General features: G+C 35.7%; 1 protein-coding gene across 1 annotated transcript in view; it reads right to left on the bottom strand.

Annotated features, from left to right (window-relative positions):
- The window catches only part of LOC115890638 (nose resistant to fluoxetine protein 6-like), a 34036-nt gene that overhangs the window by 5001 nt on the left and 3042 nt on the right, over window positions 1-25993 (bottom strand). Inside the window, exons 2-9 of the mRNA XM_030910933.1 lie at window positions 22535-22680; window positions 21856-22085; window positions 21694-21788; window positions 17793-17986; window positions 8662-8831; window positions 8441-8609; window positions 3505-3698; window positions 19-166 (exon numbers count right to left, since the gene is read on the bottom strand). Of these exons, the coding sequence (XP_030766793.1) occupies window positions 19-166; window positions 3505-3698; window positions 8441-8609; window positions 8662-8831; window positions 17793-17986; window positions 21694-21788; window positions 21856-22085; window positions 22535-22680 (1346 nt within the window). The remainder of the gene's footprint in view (window positions 1-18; window positions 167-3504; window positions 3699-8440; window positions 8610-8661; window positions 8832-17792; window positions 17987-21693; window positions 21789-21855; window positions 22086-22534; window positions 22681-25993) is intronic.

Genomic DNA, 25993 nt, shown 5'->3' on the forward strand with positions numbered 1-25993 from the left:
AAATATATTAGAAGTTACCTTATGCTGTCTTAAATCCTGGTCTTTGTACTGGAAAAATAAATATCCAAATAACATCCCAAGGAAAAATCCAAACATGTTGGTATGGGTAGATATAACCAGGTCTGAGTAAATTGGCATTTTCAAGCAATTGAAATCATATAAAATTCTAAAATATAACATAATATTTTTTATTTTATCCTTACGAACACTCAGCTCCATCTTGATATTTTTTTACGAATTGTAGCTTGATAAGTATAGCCATTTTCAAAACATTCATTATATCCAGGGGTGGATGGGGAAGTGGAAACCAGCCCGGGAAAAACAGACAACCGGCCCAAATCCACAAAAACAAAATGACCGTAACAAAGAAACATATTTTATTTATTAATATATAAGTAAGGGCGTATTTCGCTCGTGCGAAAAACCCTTTTGCCTCCGGTTTAAAAAAAAAATCTTGATCAAAATTTTCGTAAAGACCAATATTGGGTCGGACATCTGCTTTATTTCCATTATCGATAACAGTAATTTGATGTTGAATAGGCTACGATTTTGAGTCACGATTTTGAGAAACTTTAAGACTTCCTGATTCATTCAGTTCAGCTGAGCCTGTCCTCTGTGAAATACATTACTTTTAGCTTTTCGGGTATATACTTTCTTATACATTGTAGAAAGAAATTCTCTCTTTTCTGCTACATCACCAGCCTCGTCGTGTATACGTGTTTTTAACTGAACGAACCGCGGTCGCCATTAATTAAAACTACAGCATTTTTTAGGTTAATATAGTTCTTATCACGAAACTTTTCCTCTATACTTTTCCGCATTTGGCATCTTGTATGATAATACCATGACTCAAATGAAAAAAAATCTAGGCAATACCTAGGCAGTGGATATAAATGTATTCTGATGTAATGCTATATTAGGTACAGTCCATAATAAGAATATTTCGAGGGGTAAACCGCAGAGGAATTATGGTGTACACTATGAAGGAATTCTACAGGAATTCCATAGGAATTACTAGGAATTCCAATTATTTCCGTAAGAATTCCAATGAATTCCAAGGAATTCCTTAGAAATTTAGAGGAATTCCACAGGAATTAAGAGGAATTACAAGCAACTTTATAAAAAATTAACGAACATTAGTAAACCATGAATACTATAATAGGTAGTACTAAATTTAAAGAAAAACGTTTTGCAGGCGATTTTTTACTATCCGTTTTTCTTTTTCGCTTCCAAAATTCCCAATATCAAATATCTACAGGTTAGATATTCTTTTAATTTAATATTGTACCCTCGATTATATATCTAAAATATTTTCCAATAGTACGGCCGAACCACCCCCGAGAGATCTAGTTATAACGTTCCCTGATTTCGCCATTTTAAAGAAATCCTCATAAGATTTTTTTATTCAGTACTCCAGAAAGTGTAAAGTTGATTTTTTCATTTCCTCGGAATAATACCTAGGTATATACTATAGGAAAATTAATACAACTTTAGGTGCACTTCATCAATGATACCATGCGTAATCTTATGGAATTTACTGGTGATCGTATTATGACGTGCAACTGAAGTTTTATTAATTTCCTTTCCTATAGATACGAGTATAACTAGGTACCTCTCATTTTCAAAAAATCCCGAGAAAAATTAATTTTAATAAGTAAGTGCCGACATATTTCCAGTATTTTTACCTCATGATCCCCTATTGGTACTAAAATTTAACTAAAAAAACGTAAATCTCGTAATAGTACTTTTTATTGTTAGATCTAGTACTTATAGAGACATTAGACATTTATAAAAATCACCAGAAAATTCATAGCGGAACTGCGAAACCGAGGTGGCAACGCTGGTTCAGACTGAAAGAGTTACCGAGTTCGTACCAAGGAATTCCAAGGAAGACCTTGAATGATTGACCTTGACCTTGAAGACCAGGAATTCCAAGGAATTCCGAAGGAATTACGAGGAATTCTGAGGAATTATTTGAGTAAAAGGAATTACGGTGTACACTTTTTCCTCTGCGGTTTACCCCTCGGAATATTTGGATTTTCGAGACATATTAATATTTTATTATCTAATGTAGTTTAAACCTTATTAAACTCTTCTCTGCTGTCTTAGTAATTTTTAGCAAATTCATTTTAGCAACATTTTAAACAACAAATTAGACTTGGCTTTTAGTTCCCAGACTTGGCTTTTAGTCGGTCCCCAATTCAAACCAAGCATAGATGTGTTTTCTCCGTCAACCGTAGAGTTCGCGTCAAATTCATATATTTTTTTACAAAGGGGAGCTCGAAAAATATTGCATCAAGACCCTCCAGTTGTCAATCTACGCTACCGTATTCTTAGTATACATTTAGATCGAGACTATTTAAATTTACCTAATGCTATCCATTATTTTTTCTGCTGCCAGTCAATCATATTTATTAGTTATTAATAAAAGAATAGTGGGTAAAACTATACAGGGTGAATCTTAAATAAGTGCAAATATTTTCAGGGGTGGTATATTTTGACCACAGGAACACGTCTATGAGTTTTGCAAAAAAAGATGTTAAAAATCGAGCATTTTTTTTAAATTTTCCTGTATATTTTAGAAAACTTTTTAGAACTTCCTGTTCACCGCAAATTTTCTCTCACGATATGGTTTCTTAATCTCTGATATTACGGCACTAAAAGAGATGCAAATACCGAAAAGTTGTGGTGGCTCTTTTTTTTTTAAATAAATCTATTTTTTTTTAATTTTCAAACTTTAATAACTCGATTGGACTTATTTGAAACTCGGTAAAGAGAATATATTATGTTTATTTTATTGAGTTCTACCAGCCCTGAAAATATTTGCACTTATAGACTCACCATGTAAAAATTTTCAAACCGAACAAACAACAGATGAGAAACAAAATGACACTCGGAATAGAATGACATATCATATGTCAACTTTTGACATCTTCGCTTAAAACAGAATTATTGTGTTTTTGATTATTTTTTAATCAAGAAGCCTTGGAAAAATATATTTGATCGTCTAATGCTTTTAGTGTCTTATCCTGGTCGGTTAAAAGATGCCAAATCGTATCTTTAATCATATCTCATTTTTTTTTCAAATGGAACAAGGGCGGCTCATTAGCATATTTGGAAAAATGTACGTGTGTTATTAATTTTTTCAGATTTTCGCCTATAGTTCTGCGTTCTAGCTAATATATTTAGGTGTGGGGTTAGTTTTTATGCTTCCCAAACTCTTTCTTGATTTTTGTGGGGTAAAATGTTAAAGCATTTAGCAAAACATAGATACCGATAATATCATTCAAATCGGAATAACGATTCTTAAAATATCTGAAAAAATGTGTTTATTTTTTTAAGGTTTGATGCCTTCTAGGGGACAAACGAAGCACTTTTGTATAGAGGTAAATTTTATCCAATGAACTTATTCTTATTCCAAATATAGGTAGTAGTTCTATGTCCACGGAATATTGAGACACCCTATATATTTAGGTAAATAAGACTTTAATCTGGGGTACTTACTCTGGATATTGCCTATATAAAATATCGTGATCTTTGACATACGCCACAATCCCAGGCAATACAAATCCAGTTGTTAGAATAACACCAAAAATATAGTAAATCGATTTCGGATATTTATTTATTATGAATAACACTACCAATCCAGCTAGGAAAAGTTGCATATCAGCTGCTAGAAACCAAGTTTGTCGTAAACACTAGAAACAGAAAAATACAGTTTAATAGTTTAATAGGATATAATAAAAATATGTATTTTATTTTAATGATATAGCTGTAAATACTATCACTTACATACAGTGGCGGATCTAGACTATTTATATGGGCAGGTGCTCACCTTGCCCACGACGCCAGGCGCCAGGGGTGCCGCAGAGGCGCCAAAATGTGTCCGAAATCAATAGGTAAAATCTCTGATCACGCACCGCATGCACACATAAGGTATGTTAGTAGTTTCTGCAAACATCATACCTACAAGTAAAATTTCGGCACAAGGGCGGCATAATCAATCTTCGTTTAAGGCCTTGGGATTTATTGTGCGTAATACTAGAGATTTTAGCAATAGTAACACATTAAAACTACTCTATTATGCTTTTGTAAGATCAAAGCTAGAGTATGCATCAATTGTATGGTCGCCGTTTTATGCGGCACATATTAATGCTCTCGAGCAGGTACAGCGTCGTTTTCTGAAATATCTGAGAAGAACCTTCTGAAATATCTGAAGAACTGATGGGGTTTACCCGCAAATTGGCTGCTGTCACAGCTCTTTATTGCAGAAACATTCTCTAGATTCCTTGGAGGTTCGACGGACAAATTCAGAGCTGAAATTTTTATACAAGTTATTACATAATGAAATTGATAGTCCGGATGTTCTCAGTCAAATCAATTTTCTGGTCCCACGTAGCTCTCGGTATAGCTTTACATTTTATGTGGCCTCCTCGCGCACAAATGTAAGTAAATAGTCGCCACTGAAACGTATGCAGGATGCATATAATTTATATCAGTGTAATTTTGATATTTTCAGCTGCAGTTTGGTTTCGGTTGTGAGTTCAGTTTAGTGGTTTTTCTTGGTTTATATTGTTTTTGTTTTTTTTTTCATTGATATGTATTTTTTCTCATTGATGTTATTTTTTGTTTAATTTAATTATTTTGTATTGAATTTTTTTTGTGTGTAACCCACTCTGTAATTGGCGTAAGCTGTAGAGTGTTGTAGAATAAATAAATAAATAAATAATATAAGTATGTCCGAAACCAGTTGTAAAAACTATAATCACCATGCAAACATCATACATTAAAATAGTAAAATTTAGATAGAAGACGCTCCCTAGAGCGTGCGGCAGGCATTTTTAAGGAACATCGAAAATGTAAACACTGCTTTGCAAAGGCCAACGCTTTCGATCGCGGAGGCATCTAAATTGCTGAATTCATTACAGAGTTTCTTAGCTGAGTTTAGAGACAAAGTCGACGATTGCTTTAACCAAGCAAAGATTCTTGCAGAGGCAAGCAATATTGAGCCTGTTCTCACAGAAAAACGGACAAGAAAAGTAAAAAGATTTTTTGATGAAAACGCTGATGACGAAAATTGATACATTAACCCAAGAACCACAACTCAAAATTCAAATTTTTGAATCATTGGATAAAATAAATGAGCAATTTTCCTGAAGATTTAATGCTATGGAAGGTGTTGTCGAAGATTTTTATTTCCTTTCTGGAAAGTCACTGGCATCATTACCACTAGAAGAAATGAAAAAACATGCTGCAAATTTAGCAATTAAATATGCTAACGACTTGGATGCAACAGAGCTGTATCTTGAACTGGAAAATTTCAAGAATCACGCAAGCTTGTTGCTTCCAAACTTGGAAGCAGCTAGCTGATTAGATATTTTTAATATGCTAGAAAAATATTGCTTAATGGGCTCTTTCAGAAAAAATAAAATACCCAATTCAAGGACAAAATCTGAAATAGAAGACTATTTTCAGTATATTTATCCAAAAAAAAATAGTTCCATGACATTGAATAATTTTTTATAGGCCCTCAAAATTGCTTTAATTTGAAATAATTTTAAAGTGCCAATTGATGACGTATGAAAAATACGCCCAATCACATTGCAGAACCGTGCTCGTGCGCCAGCCAACAACTGGCAACATTGCGATTTGATTTGACCAGCACCCCGTCAACTCAAGGCTAATCAACATGATATGGGCAAGGCAAATATGGCGGCGAAGGCAGCGCATTATTAAATTGTTTACCTTTAACCTGAAAAGCCGGTAGTGGTTTCTTGTTCCGATTGTATACCAGAAATAATTAATTATCTCTAGTTTGTTGTGCTTCCGCAACACGTTTGTTTAGTTCTTAGTGTTCAGTGCATGGTGTGATCAGAAAATTGTGATAAAATAACAGTGTAATAAAAATCCAAACCAGACATTCCACATAGGGAACTTCAAACTTTTGTGCTTGTCGTACTCCTCTATTATTAATTAGGCTGTACTTAAACTGCCGTTAAACGGTAGCTTACTAAAATGCCGTTAATAGGTATGACGTCGTTGATGTGACGCACTTGACGGCTTTATGAAATATAGGAATTATATAACGACTAACCAAAGCTATCCACCCCACCAAATAACCAACTTAACCAACGCAACTAACCTAGACACTGATAAAAAAATTTAAAAAACGAATATAAATTAGTAAAAATCAACCAACCCCACCAAATAACCAATGAATTAACACCCTCCAAATAACCACGCTAACCAACCCGCCAAATAACTAAACCAATCCAACCAAAAAGAGTGAAACCAATGCAATAAGATCACGCTATAAGCAAAAAAAAATATAAAAAAGTTTTGGTCAGCGTGAGATTTGAACCCCGAACCATTCGCACACGAACCGATAGCCTCAGCCACGGAGCCACAGGTGCTCTTGCAATATGCTTATGGCTAGGCATTACTTTCCGCCGACATGAACGACGTCACAATATCTATTAACGGCATTTTAGTAGGCTACCGTTTAACGGCTGTTTAAGTACATAATATTAATTATTTTAAGGTAAGAACTAGAAGTATCTATCAAGATATTACACCTAAATGAGTAAAAAGCCTTCGCCGCCAGTCTGCATAGTACTTTATAATGGTTACTTACAATAATCCAAAGATAGGTATTAAAGGGTAGGTATTAATATTTTATTGTAGCATGCCTTTTACATGCTCTGTTCCAAATTGTCACGGGAATTATAGAGGGGGTCCCAAGGTTTCTGCTTTTATATTTTTCAAAAATGACGAGCTTCGTAAAAAATGGTTGACAGCTATTAAAAGAGATAATTTCACTCCTACTAGTAGTTCTCGGGTAAGAAGTGCTTTAAATATGCCTCAAAAAGGCCAAAGGCCAAATCCTCTGTTACCCTAATGAGGATGTAGTTATGGCTGCTGCTTACACTTACCTCACTATAAGTAAAATATTGGAAGAAGAATCAAGCTTTTTAGATCAAAAAGATCACAGAAAGATATTGACAACATTGACATTTGAAAATATAAATGGCCTGGATGTAAGTCTTTTTTTAGGTCACAATTGCCCCTCACATATGTCAGAATTTATTATTAAATCCATCTTGTTTAGAATATCCAATATTTTATTGAAGAACTATGCAAAAAAAGGAATGACGTCTTTACCACAAAGACAATGCCCTATGTAAAGAGAAAGAGTAAAGAAAACTAAGCTAAGCGTAAGTTTCACTTACGAACCCCCAAAAAGGTATTTATTTTTTTTTCTATATAAAATCTTGAAACACATATTATATTTTTTATTTATCCTCACCTATTATAGTTTAAATTTATTCCCATTGCTGCAAAACATAGAAAAACTATTCCATATTTTTTGACCCAAGCCAGTGTAGTTTATAATTCCAAGAGCATTTACCAAGGCTTTTACTAAGACAAGTAACTTCCTATAGTGTCCATAATAGTATATAGTTATTAAATATTCAGTAAATTCTAAACTATGGTAGGTAACTAGTAGGTAACTACTTATGTGGAGAACTTTAGACTCCCTGTATATTAAAAAATTAGTGAAATATTACGTAACCTAACCCGACATTTGTGTGAAAAATGTCTATTTGGAAATAAAACAGGTTTTAAAATACGGCCAAATAAAGCACTTTAATCTCCGCCATATTGGAAAAGGTTGAATGGCCCCGTGTGGAGGTGGTGGTGGGTCAGCATGGTGGCCCGGCCGCGGCCGTGTTGCCGCTTTTCAACATGCCAGGTGTGACGTATTAAAAATAAAGTGCGGATTTTTATTCTGGGCTTTTTTGTTTTTATTTATTTTCTTACTACACATTTTTCGAATTTTGGTGGCACCAAATTTTGTCTTTACCCACGACGTATTTTACCCTAGATCCGCCACTGCTTACATAGACATGTATAAAAAATAGACAAATCATGTACACTGATCTATTTTTACCCAACATACCGGGTGTTTTTTAAAAGTGGTGCATTACTGTAATTTATTTATTTTCTCAAATAAAAAAAACGTATTCACTGTTAGTTTCGGCCACTTTCTGTTTCACCGGAAATGACTACAACTTTTTATTTTTATAGTAACTTCGGCATTTTTTACTTTATTTGATAGAAAATGACATTCTGAATAGAACGACATATCATATTATGTCAACTTTTGACATTTTCACTTAAAAAATAGTATTTTAAATTTAAGTTTGGAGTGCCATATGGCTGTGCCAAACTACTGATTATTAATCAAGTAGCGTTGGAAAAATATATTTTATAATACAATGTTTTTCGTGAATTTTCCTGGTCGATTAAGGCGCGATTGTCACCATAACGTAAATAAAAAAAATAAAAATTCAAATCAAACTTCCTACACCAAAAGAAAAGAATAAAAACACTATAATGAAAAAAATATTGATACATATAGGATGGTAATAAAGCTTACCATTTCTTTAGTGTTAACGTAATTATTGATAAACAGAAAATTAGTCCATCCATTTTGCCGACAGTTTCGATACTCTTTGCCTACAGCGGCATCCCATAATGGACCTGTAGAGAAATGGACATTCCAAGTACTGTGTATGGCCCATACTACAAACAATGTTGGGGTTATTCTAAAAATAACGTTTTTATTTAAACAGATTGGAAAATTACACGTATTATTACCTGATATATCTTAGGAAAGCTGCATAGAAAAAGAACGAGCTTTTGATCTCTTTGTGGTGCGATTTGACATTAAAAAACTGATAAGAAAACAAGAACGCCGAGATAATGAAGAATGTCTGGACAATATAATAGCCTTGAGCCACAAGCATATTTAGAGATTTTTTGGTAACCTGGAACAATAGTGTATTGAAGTTTTTAGTTCTTAAGAGTCCATTTCACTAGCCCGAAGAACACCATCAAAAACTAAGGGAAAACTTTTACCGTTTTTCTGCGGTTTTCCGGGTTTTTCCGGACAATGAAGTCCGGAATCCGGACTATGAAGTCCAAGAATTGATATGAGGCAAACAACTAAAATCTTAAATTATATGACAAACCAAACCAAACAAAAAAATCCCACACACAGATTCCCGCGGGGAGGGGAGGGTTTTATATTTGTAGCCCATGGTCTTAGGCAGATTTCTAAAATATAATGTATGTTTTCTTCGGCTACACACAGCTTTACCCGGTCCCTGAGAGCGACCCGAAAGTACAGCATAATAGACTCTTAAATAAATAAATTCCTTATTAAGTTCCTAATACATCCTCTACACTATATGCAAAAGAGTGCGAAGCAGGCCAAGGTCGTGTTTCCTCGCCTAACTTTGTCACATCTAAGCTTATCTCCAGTTGTCTCGGTCTATTTCTCTTTGTCTTGAGCTACTTTCATTTTCTAAAAACGTCTCGAAACTACTCGAAAAATTGCGGAAAGGACGTGTTTTTTTGGCGACTTTCAATTTGTTTCGATCCTGTTGTCTCGTTCAATTTCGTTTTGTCTCGAGCTATATTATATTTTTCGTTTGTTTTTTTGGCTGGATATATTTTTTGGCGTTTCCTGTTGCCTCGATAAAAATAGTTTGGGTACCTAGAATTTAGAATGAGTGGGAGGGGGGTTAATCACTTCGACCTTAAGAATCCATTGTGTCCCCCTTTCTTGAATCATAACTCATCATACAGTCCCAGGGCTTTGACAAAAGCCAGTATCTGGGACGGTTTTATAGAGGGTAGTTCTCCATCTCCAATATCAGTCGTACCAAAATTCATGGCACGAATGGTTGTCGTCTCGGCGCACTCAGTGATGAGGTGTACTGGTGTTTCACCATCTTCCCCACAGAATCTGCATTCGCCGTTTCTTCTTAGTTTCAATCTACTGAGGTGTTCATTGAGGAGACAGTGTCCTGTTAAAAACCCCGTGACAATCCGAAGATTGTTCTTACTCAGACCTAGGAAGATCTGTGATTTTTATTGATCATAAGCCCTCAGAAACTTCTTCGAGTGTCCTAGACCATTGCAAGATTTCCATTCCAGGTTGCGGATGGAATCTTCCAAGTTCTTGAGTTCCTCCTTGAGTTGGTTACCACTTGGAAAGCAGAACGGTTCTGGTCCAGTTAGTGGAGTGTTCGCTCCTTTTCTACCTAGATTATTTGCTTTTTCATTGCCTTTTATCCCTTGGTGAGCAGGCACCCAGTGTAGGAGGACTTTGTTTTCTTTGCCTAATTTATTCAGCTTCTCTATGTATTCTTTGACCAATTTCGAATTGATTGAGACTGAGTTGATCGCCTTTAACGCTGCTTGACTATCAGATAAGATGGCTATTTCTTGTTTCCGATAGTTCCTATCTAAGATAAGTTGTACGCATCTCTCGATAGCGTAGATTTCTGCCTGTAGGATACTAGGGTAAGTGCCCATTGGTTCGGAGTAATTAGCTCTCGGCCCAACACTCCGATCCCTGTTCCCGTATTGGTTTTGGAAGCATCAGTATACCAAGTTATGGTATGGTCTTTTTAACTGCTGGGCAAGCGTTTCGCTCTTCCAATCCTTCTTATTGCTCAATACTACATTGACATGTTTGTCAAAGTTTTACGTTCTTGGCATATCGTCCACTGGGAGTTGCAGAAGTGGTATTTCCTTTTGAGGGTGTTCCAAGCCCCTGATCTGACAATTCTCCCAGTACTAATTCCGTTAGTGACCATTCTAATCATTGTCGCATTGGCATATCTACCAATGACAATGTGCAGTGGTGTTAGATCTAGAATGACCTCCATTGCTGCTGTTGGACAGGTTCTCATGGCTCCTGTGATGCAAACACATGCTAGTCTCTGGACTTTGCATAGGTTTAGCCTTGCCGTCCGTTGCACTAGTTTTGTGTACCAGGCAACTGCTCCATAAGTAATCATGGGTCTTACTATCATGGTATACATCCAGCGCAAAATGTTAGGGGAGCAGCCCCATCTATTTCCGGCCAGTCTTCTGCATATCATGAGAGCCTTTATGGCTTTGCTGGTAGTGTTCTTAATATGCCTGTTCCACAGGAGTTTACTGTCCAGGGTTATTCCCAGGTATTTAACTTCCTGTGTTGGCAGTATTTCCTTTCCATCTAGTTGGATTCTTTTCAAGTTTTTCAGACTTCGCCTTCTGGTGAATGGCACTATCGCGGTTTTGTCTGAGTTGATACTCAGCCCGACAGTCCTACACCATCTCTCAGTGATACGGAGTCCTCTTTGGATAATATCACACAAGGTGCCTTCATGTTTCCCCCGAGCGATCATGACTATGTCATCTGCATACCCAATGCAGTGTATTCCCGCTAGAGTTAATTCATCTAGTAGTTCATCCACCACCAAGCTCCACAGCAAAGGGGAGGTTACTCCACCTTGTGGAGTTCCTTGCGTTGTTTTAACAGCTACAGTTTTGGTGCCCATCTGAGCCTCTGCTGTTCGTGTTGACAGCATTTCCCAAAACCAGCGAATAATAGTTCTGTTCACCCCTCTTGTTTCTAGAGATCGCCTGACCACCTTATGTGGTATATTGTCAAACGCCCCCGCAATATCCAAGAAGGCACAAATTGCTGTTTCTTTGCTATCCAGACTTGTCTGTATTAGCTCCGTTAATTGGTACAGAGCAGTTTCTGTGGATCTGCCCGTTCTATATGCATGCTGACTATCATGCAGTGGTTTAACCTTTAGATGATTTTCTCCAATATGGTTGTCAACTACTTTCTCCAGCGTTTTTAGTATGAACGATGTGAGACAAATAGGCCTAAATGACTTGGGATTTGTCCAGTCAGTTTTGCCTATTTTGGGTATGAAGATTACTTTTGCTCTTCTCCATGTGGTTGGTATATATCCCATCGCTAGACTGCTTCTTGTAATGCTTAGTAGATGGTGAGTAGCTATTTGCTGACCCTCCTTTAGAAGGGCAGGAAAGATCCCATCCATTCCTGCTGCTTTATAGGGCTGAAAGGTGTCGATCGCCCATTTCAGCTTTTGTTCTGTTATTACTAGCTTGGCCACTTCCCGATCTTCCCTGCAAGGATTGTGAGGTTCAGTGGGAGCTACATAAGTATCAATAGGTATGCTACTTGGAAAGTGTGTATAAAGTAGGAGATTTGCTCTCTCTTCCTCTCCCTCCGTGTAGCTTCCGTCAGATTTCTTAAGTGCCATGATGGGGATAGATCCACTCTTGGCCATAGCTTTGTGTAATCTAGCTGCATCAGGGTAGAAGTGATGTTTTCGCAAAAGGATCTAAAGTCAGACCGCTTTGCCCTTCTTATCTCCTTCTTATACTCAGTTAATTTCTCGCTGTAGAGCTGCCATTCGCCACTGGATTTAGCTCTATTAAAGAGTCGTCGGACCTCCGATCTAAGTTTGGCCAACTTCTTGTTCCACCAGGGCTTCTTGTTACTTTTTTGTATGCCTTTACTTGCGGGGCAACTAGATTCATATGCATCCAATATTGCACCGCTGACTTCCCTTGCGTACAATTCTAGATGCAGATGGTTTCTGGCCCTACTTGCATCTATACGGTTTAGGTTGTCTACGAGATTGGTGTTATACATGTCCCAGTCTGTTTTTCTTGGATTCCTTCGAGTTTCTGTTTGGGGTGTGATTCCTCCTAATTTGAACTCGATGATTCTGTGATCTGATAGGGAGGGTTCCGTTGAGACCCTCCATTGTTTCACGTAACTGATTACACCAGCACTCCCGATTGTTAAATCTAACACTTCTGCCCGCGTTTTTGTCACAAACGTGGGGCTGTTCCCTTCATTGAGAACTTCAAGATTGCATGCTAAGAGGAATTCAAGTAAACACTCACCTCTAGTGTTAGTGTTAGTGCTTCCCCCATACCTCATTGTGTGTATTGGAGTCGCATCCCATTAGCAGAGGTAGTCGCCGTTGGCTGCAGAATCGCACGAGCTCCCGTACCTCCGGAGGCGGTGCCTCCCCGTCACCCGGAAAGTAAGCAGAGGCAATCACGATGTTTTTACTGCAATCCTCGATATTAAGCTAAACCATGATAGGAACAAGATCTCGGGTTGTAAATTCTGAAACACATGTGTAGTTAATGTCCTTTCTTATAAGAATACAGGCTCGGGGAAATTCCTGCCTGTTATCATATATTACCTTTGAATTTTTCCAGACAAACCTCTAATTTGTCCCTGATACACCCAGGGTTCCTGGGCTAGTACCATTGCATAATGATTTTTCTCAAAGAGTCTTGCTATTGTAGCGGAAGACCCTTTTGCATGGTGCAGGTTTATTTGGGATATCCCATGCATGGGGGGGAAGGAAGAAAGGATAAGTTTGGGGTGGGAAGAGGGGCTGGAGTAGGACTTTGGACCTGGTTTAGGTTACTGGGGTGTGTGAGGATTCTCCCGTTGTAGGGGATAGGGTATTCCTCATCTTCCTCTGACAACGGAAGTTCCTCCTCCGAGAAGTGGCCATCAACCTTCTCCGAGGATATACACCCTTCCACGGTTGGGGTTTGGCCCCCCGTGCCCTTCACAGTCGAGGAGCTAGTCTTCGGCTGAGGTTCCTGTGAGGTAGAGGCTGGAGGATATGTCTCCATTTTCTCTACCTGTTTAGCTTGGTCTCTTCTTAGACCTGATACCGGTGTTGTCCCGAATCTATAGTAAAGAGGGTATCCCTCTTTCTCTATTGCCTCCTTGGATTTGAGGTCAATTCCTATTGTGAGGACTTGGCCGTGGCCCTCCTCCCTCGAGTTGATGATTCGCCAACACGACGTCCTTACATCGGAGTTCTGACCCTGGATAAAGGTTCAGCAGGTAGGTGGTGTCTTTCCCTTTGCTCCTTGGCAAATAGACCGTGATGGTCGCCTCCTTAGGGATGTTTTCTCCCTTCAGAGCAACCAGTCCCGGCCCCTGCCAATTCTTAAGTTTAGGTGCCGTTTCTATCAACCAATCCGCCGATTCTGGAGATACACAGTCTATGAGGAGCATGCCCACCCGAAAGTGAATCCCCGCAAATCGCATTTGACCCACATTTTGTCCGTCGTTGTGTTGCTCTCCAATCGCCACTACTTCGTCCAGTATCGCCTCTTCTAGAGCCGTTTGCTGGTCGGTGGTCAGTACAACCTCTGGGTAATCCTTTGGTAGCACTGCCATTTTCACTTGTCCAGCAATAGAGGCAAAGCTGGTGATATGTCCCTGCTTGCCTCTCGGTGTTGGACGTCTTTCCATCCTGGCTTTTTTCTCTTCTTGCCGGAGCAGAGGTGAAAGGTTTTCGTTCCCTCTTTTGCCCTTTGGTGAAGATGCGCCGGCCTGTTTCTTGGTTCCTTTGCCCTCCCCTCTATGGAGGAGTACTTTCTCTTTTGCTTCCTCTGGAGCAAGTCCTGCGTGGAGCAGTCGGAGGTATCTCCGTGCTTCTGCTCCGCTAAGACCCACTCTCAGCGGATCGTCCAACCCGCCTGGTTGACCCAGGCCAGGTAGACTAAACGGTAGTCTGTGTCGCCTGTTGGGTTTAGAGGTAAGCTCCCGACCCTTGCTAAAGGAGGTGGTAGCTTGAGTATCACTAGCGCAGGACGGTCCCGCGCAAGTGTCAGCCACCTCTCCTGTAGTTTTCTTTGGGGGGTTTGACCCCCTGGAACTTTCATTGTTCCTGTTCCCAGTGTCGCTAGGGGGTTTCCCCACAGCTTCTCCGGTGGTGTTGGTGTTTTTATTTTTATTACTGCTCATAGTGTTCCCACGAGTCGCTAGGGATAGTCAGTCCACTTCTACAGAGCCCCGCATGTAGAAGTAAGGGGTAAATACAATGGGGTGCCCCCTGATGCCCCAAGGTTGAGACCAGTAATGGCTAGTCCCCTATCTAGCCACGCATCCCTTTGACCTGGCCCCGCCATCGTAGAATTCAAGACACCCCCACACCCTCTACCCGCGAGACATGACCACAGACAGTAGAAGGTGCCTGGTTTAAATGTCTTGGTGCAATTCCCTGGCTACTACAGCCAGAGACAAGACAATGAGTGAGATGCTTCTTGGACCGAGCCAAAGTGCTAGAGGAGATTCTGCCAGCACCTGACAAGGAGCTTCCCCACCAACGACAAGGTCTTGCATCTCCTAGGGGAAAAAATTGTAAATTCTAAAAATTGGGTACCTAGGTCGACTCAGCCTCAAATGAGTACTGGGGATTCACAATCCTGAGGTAATAATAGGCGGTTGAAGCGTAATGCTAGCCAGATTACCTTCCTTGTATACCTAACGGCTCTAGCATGGCAAGCTGTACTTTGCCACTCCCAAGGCGCTAAACGCTATATACGGGAGCTATTATTATTAAAAAAATTTAATTTTAATGGAATTAGTACATAAAATTGTATATGTTAGGTTTGTTTACGGCCTTAATTGATTAATATAACGGCAGTATTGCTTGATGAGTAATACAGGCAACATCATCAATATATCGAGCTGATTGGGAAAATTATTGATTGAGCCTATGCCAATAAAAGTATGGCACACAGACATTTTTAAAAAACAATGTTCCCTTATTGTATTTAAGAGAAAACTGTAAACGATATTTTTTTGTTAATACACAGCATGGTTCGATATAAATCCATTCAAAAATAAAAAAAATAGACGATTTTTTAAAAAGTTTAACACCATGGATTATAAGCCGATAGAACAGTTCTGTTAGTTACTGTTGCCCTGCAGTTTTACGATTTAAGTTTTGAAATACATTTTTTTACTATATTGTAATTAATAATATTAGTCAATAATTAAAACTAAATATTAGGGGAATAGCCAATTTAATCTACCATCGGTAACTGTTTTCTAAAAGCACTGTTTTTGATTTTTAGTATCAGTTTAATACAGGGCGAGTTTCCTACGATGTTCTCTATGGGTATCTTGGAAACTACTGGAGATAGAGAGTCGGTTAAATGGGGAAAGAATTGCAGTTTTGTGGGGTCATAAATATGCGCCTTTCAAATTATTGAAAAAGTTCATGGCTTACTAGATATTTCGAAAATATAAATTTTGGCTATTTTAAAAATTGTCCCTAATTCCATTATAATCTATTTTAGACAAAATGTTTTCAGATAAAAGTTGTAGATAATTACATCCCTAATGACTTTGTGTTCTCCGATTTTTTCTAAAGTCTGTCATTTTTGACATATGACACAAACATATGTTTATTTAAATGGAAACCATAGTTGGCTATGATTTAATAAAAAGCGCCATTTTTTAAACTTTTCAGCGATATAAGCTACAATATGTTTTTTTTTTTCGAAGCAATACTGAGTTATAGCCAATTCTTTTAATTTTTAAACAATTTCACTTAGTTAGCCATGGAAACAAGTTCAATCGTCGTGGCTATCAGAAATGTCAAACTGTCACATAAAAACTTTGTAAATTAAAATAACCAAAAATTGTAAATATGAATTTTTCAAATGAAGAAAAGCGTGTAGGATTATTAGTTCAACTTTTCTTGGTCATACATTTTCGAGGATAGTTACATAGACTTTTTAGAAAACGATTTTCAAGACATGTTAGAAAAGTTAAATTTAGAGACTCGCGCATCAATAGAGTGGTTCCAAGATAACTTTCATTATGACCTCCCCCCCCCTCATAATGAAAAAAATGTTAAAAATTATTTATATCGTACTTATTTAAACTCAAAGATAGGAAGAGGTGGACCAATTGCATGGGCCTCCTCTCAATTGGACTCGGACTCAATTGCATGGATCTGATTTGTCTATATTTTTTCAATATTTTCTAAAATAACTTAAACTGTTTGTAACGATATTATTTTTTAAGTTTAAGTTTGTGTAATGTAAATTGTAAAGAATTGTTTAATAAAATATTCTGTGTTTTTATAAGTCATAAATTATAATAATTAAATAAATAACATAATAGAATATACCATGCCAACTAAGTGAAATTAACCAAGAAAGATAAGAATTGGCTATAACTCAAAAATTTTTCCAAAAAAACATATTATAGCTTATATCGGTGAAAAGCTTAAAAAATGGCGCTTTTTATGAAGTCATGGCCAACTATGGTTTCCATTTAAAAAAACACAAGTTTGTATCATATGTCAAAAATGACAGGCTTTAGAGAGAAACGGGGAACACAGTCTCATTAAGGATGTGATTATCTACAACTTTTATCTGAAAACTTTTTGTCTAAAATAGATTATAATGGAAATAGAGACCATTTTTAAAATAGCCGAAATTTGCTTTTTTCGAAATATCTAGTAAGCCATGAACTTTTTCAAAAATCTGAAAGGCGCATATTTATGACCCTACAAAACTGCAATTCTTTCCCCATTTAACCGAGTCTCTATCTCCAGTAGTTTCCGAGATACCCATAGAGAACATCGTAGAAAACTCACCCTGTATAGTGGTATTACATTATACTCCGTTACAAACTAATGATATTTATTCATGCTCCATGTTTACTTATTTTTCTGAAGCCACCATCTATTCTGTCTCGGTTTATATCGATCTGTTTCCGAGTTTGCGGCCGAGACAAGCCAAGATAGTCCGCAAAAAAAGAATAGGATTGAGGTTTATTTCTGAAAGTATTTCGAGAAATGCTTCTCGAAATGTTTCACGAAATATTTTCAGAAATATTTCGTGCAACATATTTCTGAAGCAACACTATCTGTTCCGGTTGATTTCGATCTGTTTCCATGTTTGCGGCCGAGAAAAGCCAAGATATTCCGCAACAAAAGAAAAAGATTGAGGTTTAGTTCTGAAAGTATTTCGGGAAATGCTTCGCGAAATGTTTCACGAAGTATTTCCACAAATATTTCGTGAAACATTTCGGACATAGTGTGTAGAGGGTGTTTAACAATACCTACATTTTCAGTGTATTGCGTATTTGCTATTGGACCACCAAATGTAGCCATCAACGTATGGGACATAATAACGCAGAACATGGTATAGAATCGAAGTCCTTGAATTATTCTCAGTTTTTTATGATCAGAGTTTTCGGATATAGACGTCAATCTTTTCCAGTTTTTGAAAATGGAAAAAGCCTCCAGTATTCTACCACCTAAAAACTCAAGATACTTTACTAGGAAATAAATAAATTTTAGAATTATTTCTTCAGTGCTATTTACATCATGAATGATTGCATATAACATATTATTATAACTAAAGTAGGTATGGGGACATTTGAGCCAGTCAGCAAACTTTTACTGATTTTACTGTCTGCTTTCTTGTTTTTGTTGACTGTTTACAGTTTTTACTGTCTGCCTCATACTTTTGGCCATCTGTTATACTGTTTGTAATGTTTATTTTGCTGTTTTAGCTATCTGTTTTACTGTTTTTATGCTGTGAGCTTTTATACCTCTATAAATCAGCCAAACAGCCAAAACAAGATGCAAGACGCAAAACTCAAATAAGAGAAACAAACTTCTACGCTAATAGAATTAAGCTTAAAGCTTCATTCAAAACCTTGAAATCAGTGAAATAAATAAGTAGTTTCAATTAGCCATAGAAATTTGTTCACCTAACTTTAATGTAAGCATTCAGAACATCATAATTAGTGGTAGTAATTTTCAATTAGTGGAAAAAGTTAACAAACTTTTGACTTTTCCACTAATTATACTTCAAAATTTGCGAAGAATGTCATTTTGGCCTTTGATTATCACTCGACAGGAAAAATTTTGGTTAAGCGGGGTTTCCACATGCAAGGATTACTAGCGCCAGTGTTCGCCAGTTTATTGGCGCCACAATTAAATGGCGCCATTACCCGTTTCCACAGGTCTATAGTAAATTTAAAACTGGCATGTCATTACGGTCAGTTTTATGAGATTTTGACACCTTGTTATGCTCTAGGGTGTAAGCGTTCATAATACTTCAAATTTTGGCCTTTGCGGAATTTACATCAAAGTTGCTGAGAGAATCAGACATGACTCCAACAATTCTCCTTAAGGCTTCATCCCTTTTATTTCGGTCCTTATAATCACTTATTTTATTGTTCCATAAGCAAGGATGTTGTTCGTAGGCTTCCAAAAACTTTATTATTAATTCAGTAGACCACTTTTTTGAAACAAACGACATTTTTACGACTGGAGATGTGTGCTGTATTGTTTACACACAAAACTGGCGCCAAAAAGTACAGAAGCGTTGAACTTTACTGGCACATGAATTAGTAGTGCCACTAAACTTGCGCCAGTCGATTTTTCAGGTTTCCACATACAATAAAACTAGCGCCAGTTGATTGGCGCCAGTAATCCTTGCATGTATATACCCCGCTTTAGAAATCAAAAGTTTATTGTTTTATAAGCTAAATATTATGCTTTTTCTATGGATACAACAGACTACTGCAAGCTGTTGCTAGGATATTTTATTAATTTTAATTGTGTTTTTTAGACATTTTGAATAACGTATAACTAAAAAGTATAAAGTGTAATTGAAACCACTAATTTATTCCACTAATTGAGAGGTTCTGAATGAAGCTTAAATCTTAAAGCTTCATTCGGAACCTCGCTAACCCAACTAACATTTTTTGTTTTATAATGGTAATGGTTACGTTTCGATAACCTACTTAATAAAACCTAAGAGCCTATCAATTGTTCCCGAAACGTTTTCGTTACCCTTATAATACCCCTATAGCACTTAAATGGAGAATCTTATAAAGGTAACGGTGGCCGAATTTTAGTACCTTCTAAAACCTTTAACGTGACCTTTACTCTCCATTTATTGGTAACTAAGAGGTTGTCTTTACCTTTATAAACCATAAATAAGTTTTATAGCGGGAAGGAATACATTTTCTTTACCTCTTTAAAACCTTTATATTCCTTTATAGTGTTTATAAACACCAAAATAAAAAACGCCCCTTTTAAGTTCATCTCTTTCTACAACGTTTGTTTGCAATATATTCTATTTCAAGTCCTTGTCATTATTATTCTGCTTGTAGTTTAAAGTTGACAGCAATGGATTTTCACTTTGATGAAAATGGCGTGTTATAATAATTATCCTAACAACTTAAATACTCTGTAAGAATTCTATGAGGACTAAATTTTATTGGCACGGAAAATTTATCGAGTAATATTAACATTTTACCCTTCTTAAAACTAAAGCGCCCCCATTCAGAACTCAAATTTAATTTATTTTGTAAAAACCAAAAAATTAAATTTAAGTCCCATGATTTGTTTTTTTTTGCAAATAAACTGCGCAACATTTCTTAACCCCATGCTTTTGAAAAAATACGTCTTAAAGCTTCGGTAATATTGCTTAAAATGCAATATTCTTCTTTTTTGTGTAAGTACAACAACACAAATATAAAATGGCCGCCTTATAAAAGGACGTCATGTTTGCCATTTCGCCTTTTAAAAACCTCTAGTTTTATATGGGCCTTTAAGTAATCATCAACACTTTAAAAACTCTTATAACACTTTCCTAGGTGTCATGGGAATTTTGCTCTTCCAATAAAACCTGAGGTGCTTTTGTGATACTTAATAGTTTTATAAGTTAACAAAAAGATTTTTATAGAATCTTGACCATTGACTATAACCCCACTTTTTGTTTCGGGCGCTTTGGCTTTTGTAAAACAATTTTTTAATCAAAATAATTAAAACAAAACCCTTCAATACACTTCAAAATTGTCCAAACCACAGAAGATGGAAAATCAACACCGTCTTTGAATCTATACATTCTTCCAAAGGTCCTCTGCCCCTTCCTTTATCGGTGGCAGTCTATTCAGTCGAAGTATTTGGTAATATATCTTCTTGAGAAATGTCTAAGTTTTGGTAATTTATAGTAGTTGTGGGTAGTGTGCTTCCCAAAATATTTTCGCGGGTTTTAACGCACTTTCTATAAAAACTGCTAATGTATTTAATTTTTTCCAATTTTTTCTTTCTACTTCCATCTTTGATTTACAAAAGCAAAACAGGAACATAAAACATAACCTAACCCTAAAAATATAGCGCCCCCTATTCTACACATGAAAGGAGTTGCTACTGAGCCTATAAGTTTTATAAAATTCTTTAGGTTTTGTAGTAGCTGTTGAGATGTTTATTAGGTGCCTTAGAATTTATAAGGGTTTTAGGAAGTAAGCTATAAAACTCCAAGAGTAAAAGTTTTATAATAAGGTTTTTAAGAACGCTATAAAACCCTTTTAAAAAACCTTAAGTAACCAATACCAAAGGTTTTCGAGGTGTTACAAAACTTTTAACACCAATAGTGTTCTTATAAGACTTTAAACACTCGTATAAATGTTAAGGTTTCTTATAGACCTCTTATAAATATCCGTTACCTTTTAATAAAACTTTAGGCTCCGAAAAATGTTACTTGGGAAGGCTCGCAATTAGTCGAATAAAGTAGTGGTTTTAATTAGCGTAGAAGTTTTTTCCTCTAATTTCAATGTAAGCATTCAAAACGTCAAAATTAGTGGTAGTCGTTTTCAATTAGTAGAAAAAATTAACAAACTTTTAGCTTTTCCACTAATTATACTTAAAAATTTGCGAGAAATGTTATTTTGGCCTTTGATTATCTTCAGTCAAGAGAAATTGTGGTTAGAAATCAAATGTTGATTGTTTTATAAGCTGAATATTTTCTCTATGGATACAACTGACTACCGCAAGCTGTTGCTAGGATATTCTATTAATTTGAATTGTGTTTTTAGACATCGTAAACTAAAAAGTATAAAGTGTAATTGAAACCACTAATTGCGAGGTCGCGAATGAAGCTTTTGAAATTTTTTAACTTTGCTTTGTACACCCGTTATATCATAAATATAAATCATACAATAACCTGTCGTTTTGCTTTTTTGGATCGACCTTCTCAGAACTATTTTCTCATAAAGGGATGCGAATATCAAAAAAGATATGTATAGCACAAATACGCCCCTGAAAAAAAGTTCAATCATAATTATATCAGTGAAAACAGAGAAACATGGTTATATTCATTAAATACCCCGCTGCCCAATCATAGATATCCACCGGATACCTAGACGTATTAGTCTGGCAGTCCAAAGCCGATACGTTTCCAGTTAATCCCAAAAGAGCCAATTTACGGCTGTAACAGTTCTGGATGGCCTCCACTTCAGAGCCCGACGCCGCGTAATCCCTTGAACAACTTGTTGGAACGCACAATCCATGACGGAGTTTAGTGTGATTGTAATTTTCGGGCTTTGAACTAACATTCTAAAACCGAACATATTATTTTAATTATGATATTAGTTTATATCTCAGAGAAATAAGCAAATGTAGATGTGTGATTAAAAAGTGTTATTGTTGATTGAAGAACTAAGGAGATGCGCAACCTTATGGGCGATTTTCTGGCACAAAACATGTCCAAGATGTCTCTAGAATAATAAAGAGTGCAAGAGTGTGTACTTTACATGTGTGCACACAGTGTGCACTATTGTATTGAAAGAGTATTTAGGAAAATTGAATATTTCCTTGAGTATCATGAAAAATGCGTCAAAAACTCATCAAAATTCATAAAATTTGACAAGCAGTGCGCAACACTACAATCTTACATTTATTAATTAAGTAGGTAAGCCTTTAAAGGTTGTTTACTTTTTTAAGTCAAATGTCAAATAAATTCAACATTTTCACAGATGTTATCAAATTAAGTTCCTTTAACTTACTTGAATTATATTCCAAATTACATTATTATCTGTTGTTGGTTTCAGTTCGTAAGTAAAAAAACAATATAGAGCTTCATCCCCATGCAACATGCACTGGTCAAAGTTGTCCATGTAAAACAATTCTGGCATAAGCGCATATTGCTTATCTGCAACAAAATTCGATTAGCATAATATAACACACCTTGAAAAACAAAACATTAAAAATTATATGTAGAGAATTTGAAAGTAATAAAGTAAGTTTCAATAATAAAGTTCATTTCCAAGCCAACTGGACTCCGTTTTTTTCGATCATACAGTAGATACATAAATATTAGCACAAAGGATCTTTTAAATGGCATTTATTTATTAACTGGATAAAGCGATTTTAAGAAATGCATCCCCTTAGAGAGTAAAACTGTGTCGAAAAGTGCGTTGTATGAAAACTCCATATTATCTGATTATATGATGAGTCTAATGAACCCTGTTTGAAAAACGTTAAATTAAATATCATATTTAAAATACAGTTGTCCTCCTGAAAAATTATTAATTTGGAAGAAAACCGGCAACAAGCGGCAGAAAATAATAATATTTCCGTGCAGTCTTCTGGTCGCAACAGGTCGCAACGACCAACGGACGGCCAGGACGTTAGTGTGCGCTACATCATTTGATTTAATGGTTTTAGAGGTAGCTACGGCCTGGCCGGTGCGACCTGGTCGTCAGTGCCCTTAGGCTGGATAGCAAGGCACGAGGGTTACAAGGGTAACGAAAAGCCAGATGAAATGGCCAAACTAGGCCCATCAATGCCATTAATAGGCCCAGAAACCTTCTGCGGTATTGTAAAAGCAGTCACAAGAATGGCTATAAAACAATGGGTGTCCAACAAATCTCTAAAATGGTTTCTATTAAAAATAATTCTTACAGTGGCGAAATACCCATAGGACCTTTTTGAAGAGATGAACCCGTCACACGAGGCATAGAGATTTTTTATAAAGATAGTTCTTTCTTCCATTTTCTATGCTATACTACACTCAGTTGCAAAAAAATGCAACGGAGAAATTTTTGGTCAAATTTAAAGTGTTATATTTTTGTTATTTTTAGCCCTATTTTCATGAATTTTTTAGCAAACTGTATATAATTATATCAACATTAATTCGTAAACTCAGTTTTTTATAACCTTTAGTGTTTGGCATATTATACAGGGTTAATCGAGGAGTTGTTTTTTACCTTAACTTTAAAACATCATGTGCAATAGTTTCGTGTGTAAATTTTCCTAAAATATAATTTTACGGTCAGAACTAGCGATGGGAACTATCGAATGAATTAGACTATCGATTGGTTACTGAATGAATGATTTCAACTATCGAATGGTTTCATTCGAATAAAATCATTCATTCATTTGTATACTAAAGCATATGTGACAACCTCGCCGTGCGACTAAATGATTATCGTTAAGCCACGACTATCGAATGCTTTTTATAAATGAAATTTAGTATTCGTTTGATTTTTGTCTGCGTCAGTGCATTATTAGTCCTTCCACATTTTTATAACTTGCCTTCTAAATACTGTGCTATTTTTGCGTTTATTAAAATATTTAAAATACTAAAGTAGTAGTGTTTTTTTTTAAATTGATGATTGTGTACCTGTGCAGGTGGTCAAAATTTTTCCGAAAATTTGTGTGATTTTCCGATCTTTCAATTATTTAATTTTATACGGTATATGGTCTATTCTTTTAATGTGAAATTTTGAGAAGTAACAATTTTTAAGAGAGATGAGGTGAACTTACAATTAATTTTAAAAATACATATGTATTTGTATTTTAGATGTTTTAGTAATATGAATTAGTTGAACTTAATAATCATATTTAAGTAATGTGGTAATGTGGTTAAGTAAATGGTTATTGAACTCAAATTTTTGGATGGGAAAATTAAATTGATTGATTAAAGTTTTACACGTGCCAATTTAAAAAAAAGTTAACGATATTTGTATTTTGTTTATGCTAATTCTCTTACATGTAGATTTTTGCGAAGAAATATTTTATTTATTTTTTAAAGTAAATGCCAGTAAAAGCAAATATTATTTTTAAATACTAATACAAAGTAATAAAAAGTAATACACATATATAATTATTTTGATTTCTAATTTTTTATTTATATTTTTCTTCTATTACACTGCATGCTTAGAAAATTAATAAATTTTCTAATTAAATTAATAATTTCATGATTTTAAAATTTGTTGTTAATATAACTAATTAGTTCTGTAATTATTATTAATTAATAAACCAACGTTGCCACACAAAAAATTTAGAGACTATATTATTTTTAAATAGGATCTAATATAAATAATTTGGACTTCTAATTTGTTGTTTATATTTTGCTACTATTTAAAAAAATGTTTATATTAAATGATTTTAAATTTTGGTGTTAATATATATAACAAATTATTACTGTTATTATTATTTATTAAGCCAGTTTTGCTTAAAAACATTAAAAATCATTTTCCTACATCCAAAATAAAAAGTATTATTGCAGTGTAACAACAGAATATTAATAAAAAAATACAAAATATATAGTCAAACTATCCCTAACTAACTATAATACCAAAGAATAATATTCTTTGCTAATACCAACTAATACGAATATACGGCAACAACGCCGTTCATAATGTATTTTCTGTGTAAATACTAGCACCTCAATAAAAAAAATAATGTGTCCTTATCTTTATCTGACTTAAAATCAAAGATGCCGGCTTTTTTCATACCATTGCCACCGACCGCTGTCGGGTTTCTAGGAAAGAAACCTACGTCGCCGGGCGACAACTAAAATCCAGTTTATATTTTATTATAATCGATCCTGACGAATAAATGAATTTTACAAATGAATGAATTTTATAAATGAATGGTTTTTGGTGCCGAATTAATATATTTCAAGGCAGATGACGCATCTATTCGATATTTTTATTCAAATAGTTTTCGACGAATGTTTTCTTACTAGCTATCGAATTATTCGAATGAATTGCAACTATCGAATGTTTCGATAGTATTCATTCGATAGTTCCCACTACTAGTCAGAACCAAGTCTTCTGAGCATTTTGTTTTTTTTGGATCATGTCAATACATGCCTTGGCTAATTTTTAAGAGCGAAATGAACTTCCCAACAAGAATTTGAAATTTTTTCAATTATCATTTCTTTTTGAAGTTATTTTTCAATATAACAAGGCGGCTTTGGTGATTATTGTGAACTATTATACTACTATTAACTGCCCATCATGTTCGACGTTGGGGAAATGCATGGCAGGAGGGTTAGAGGTTGCGAAGCGGTACCAGCGTATTAAATGAACTTCGCTTGGTTTTTAAAGAAGAATGAGAAAGCATAACGCAATATGGTATATGCAGCCTCAATGACAGTATAAACGGACGTATACAGGCAGTTATAACAACCAAGGGAGGGCAATACAAATTATTAAGCAGGGATGGATGGGCCA

Source organism: Sitophilus oryzae, unplaced genomic scaffold, assembly GCF_002938485.1.
Source record: "Sitophilus oryzae breed Bouriz unplaced genomic scaffold, Soryzae_2.0 scaffold_907_pilon_pilon, whole genome shotgun sequence".
Classification (NCBI taxonomy): Eukaryota; Metazoa; Arthropoda; class Insecta; order Coleoptera; family Curculionidae; genus Sitophilus; species Sitophilus oryzae.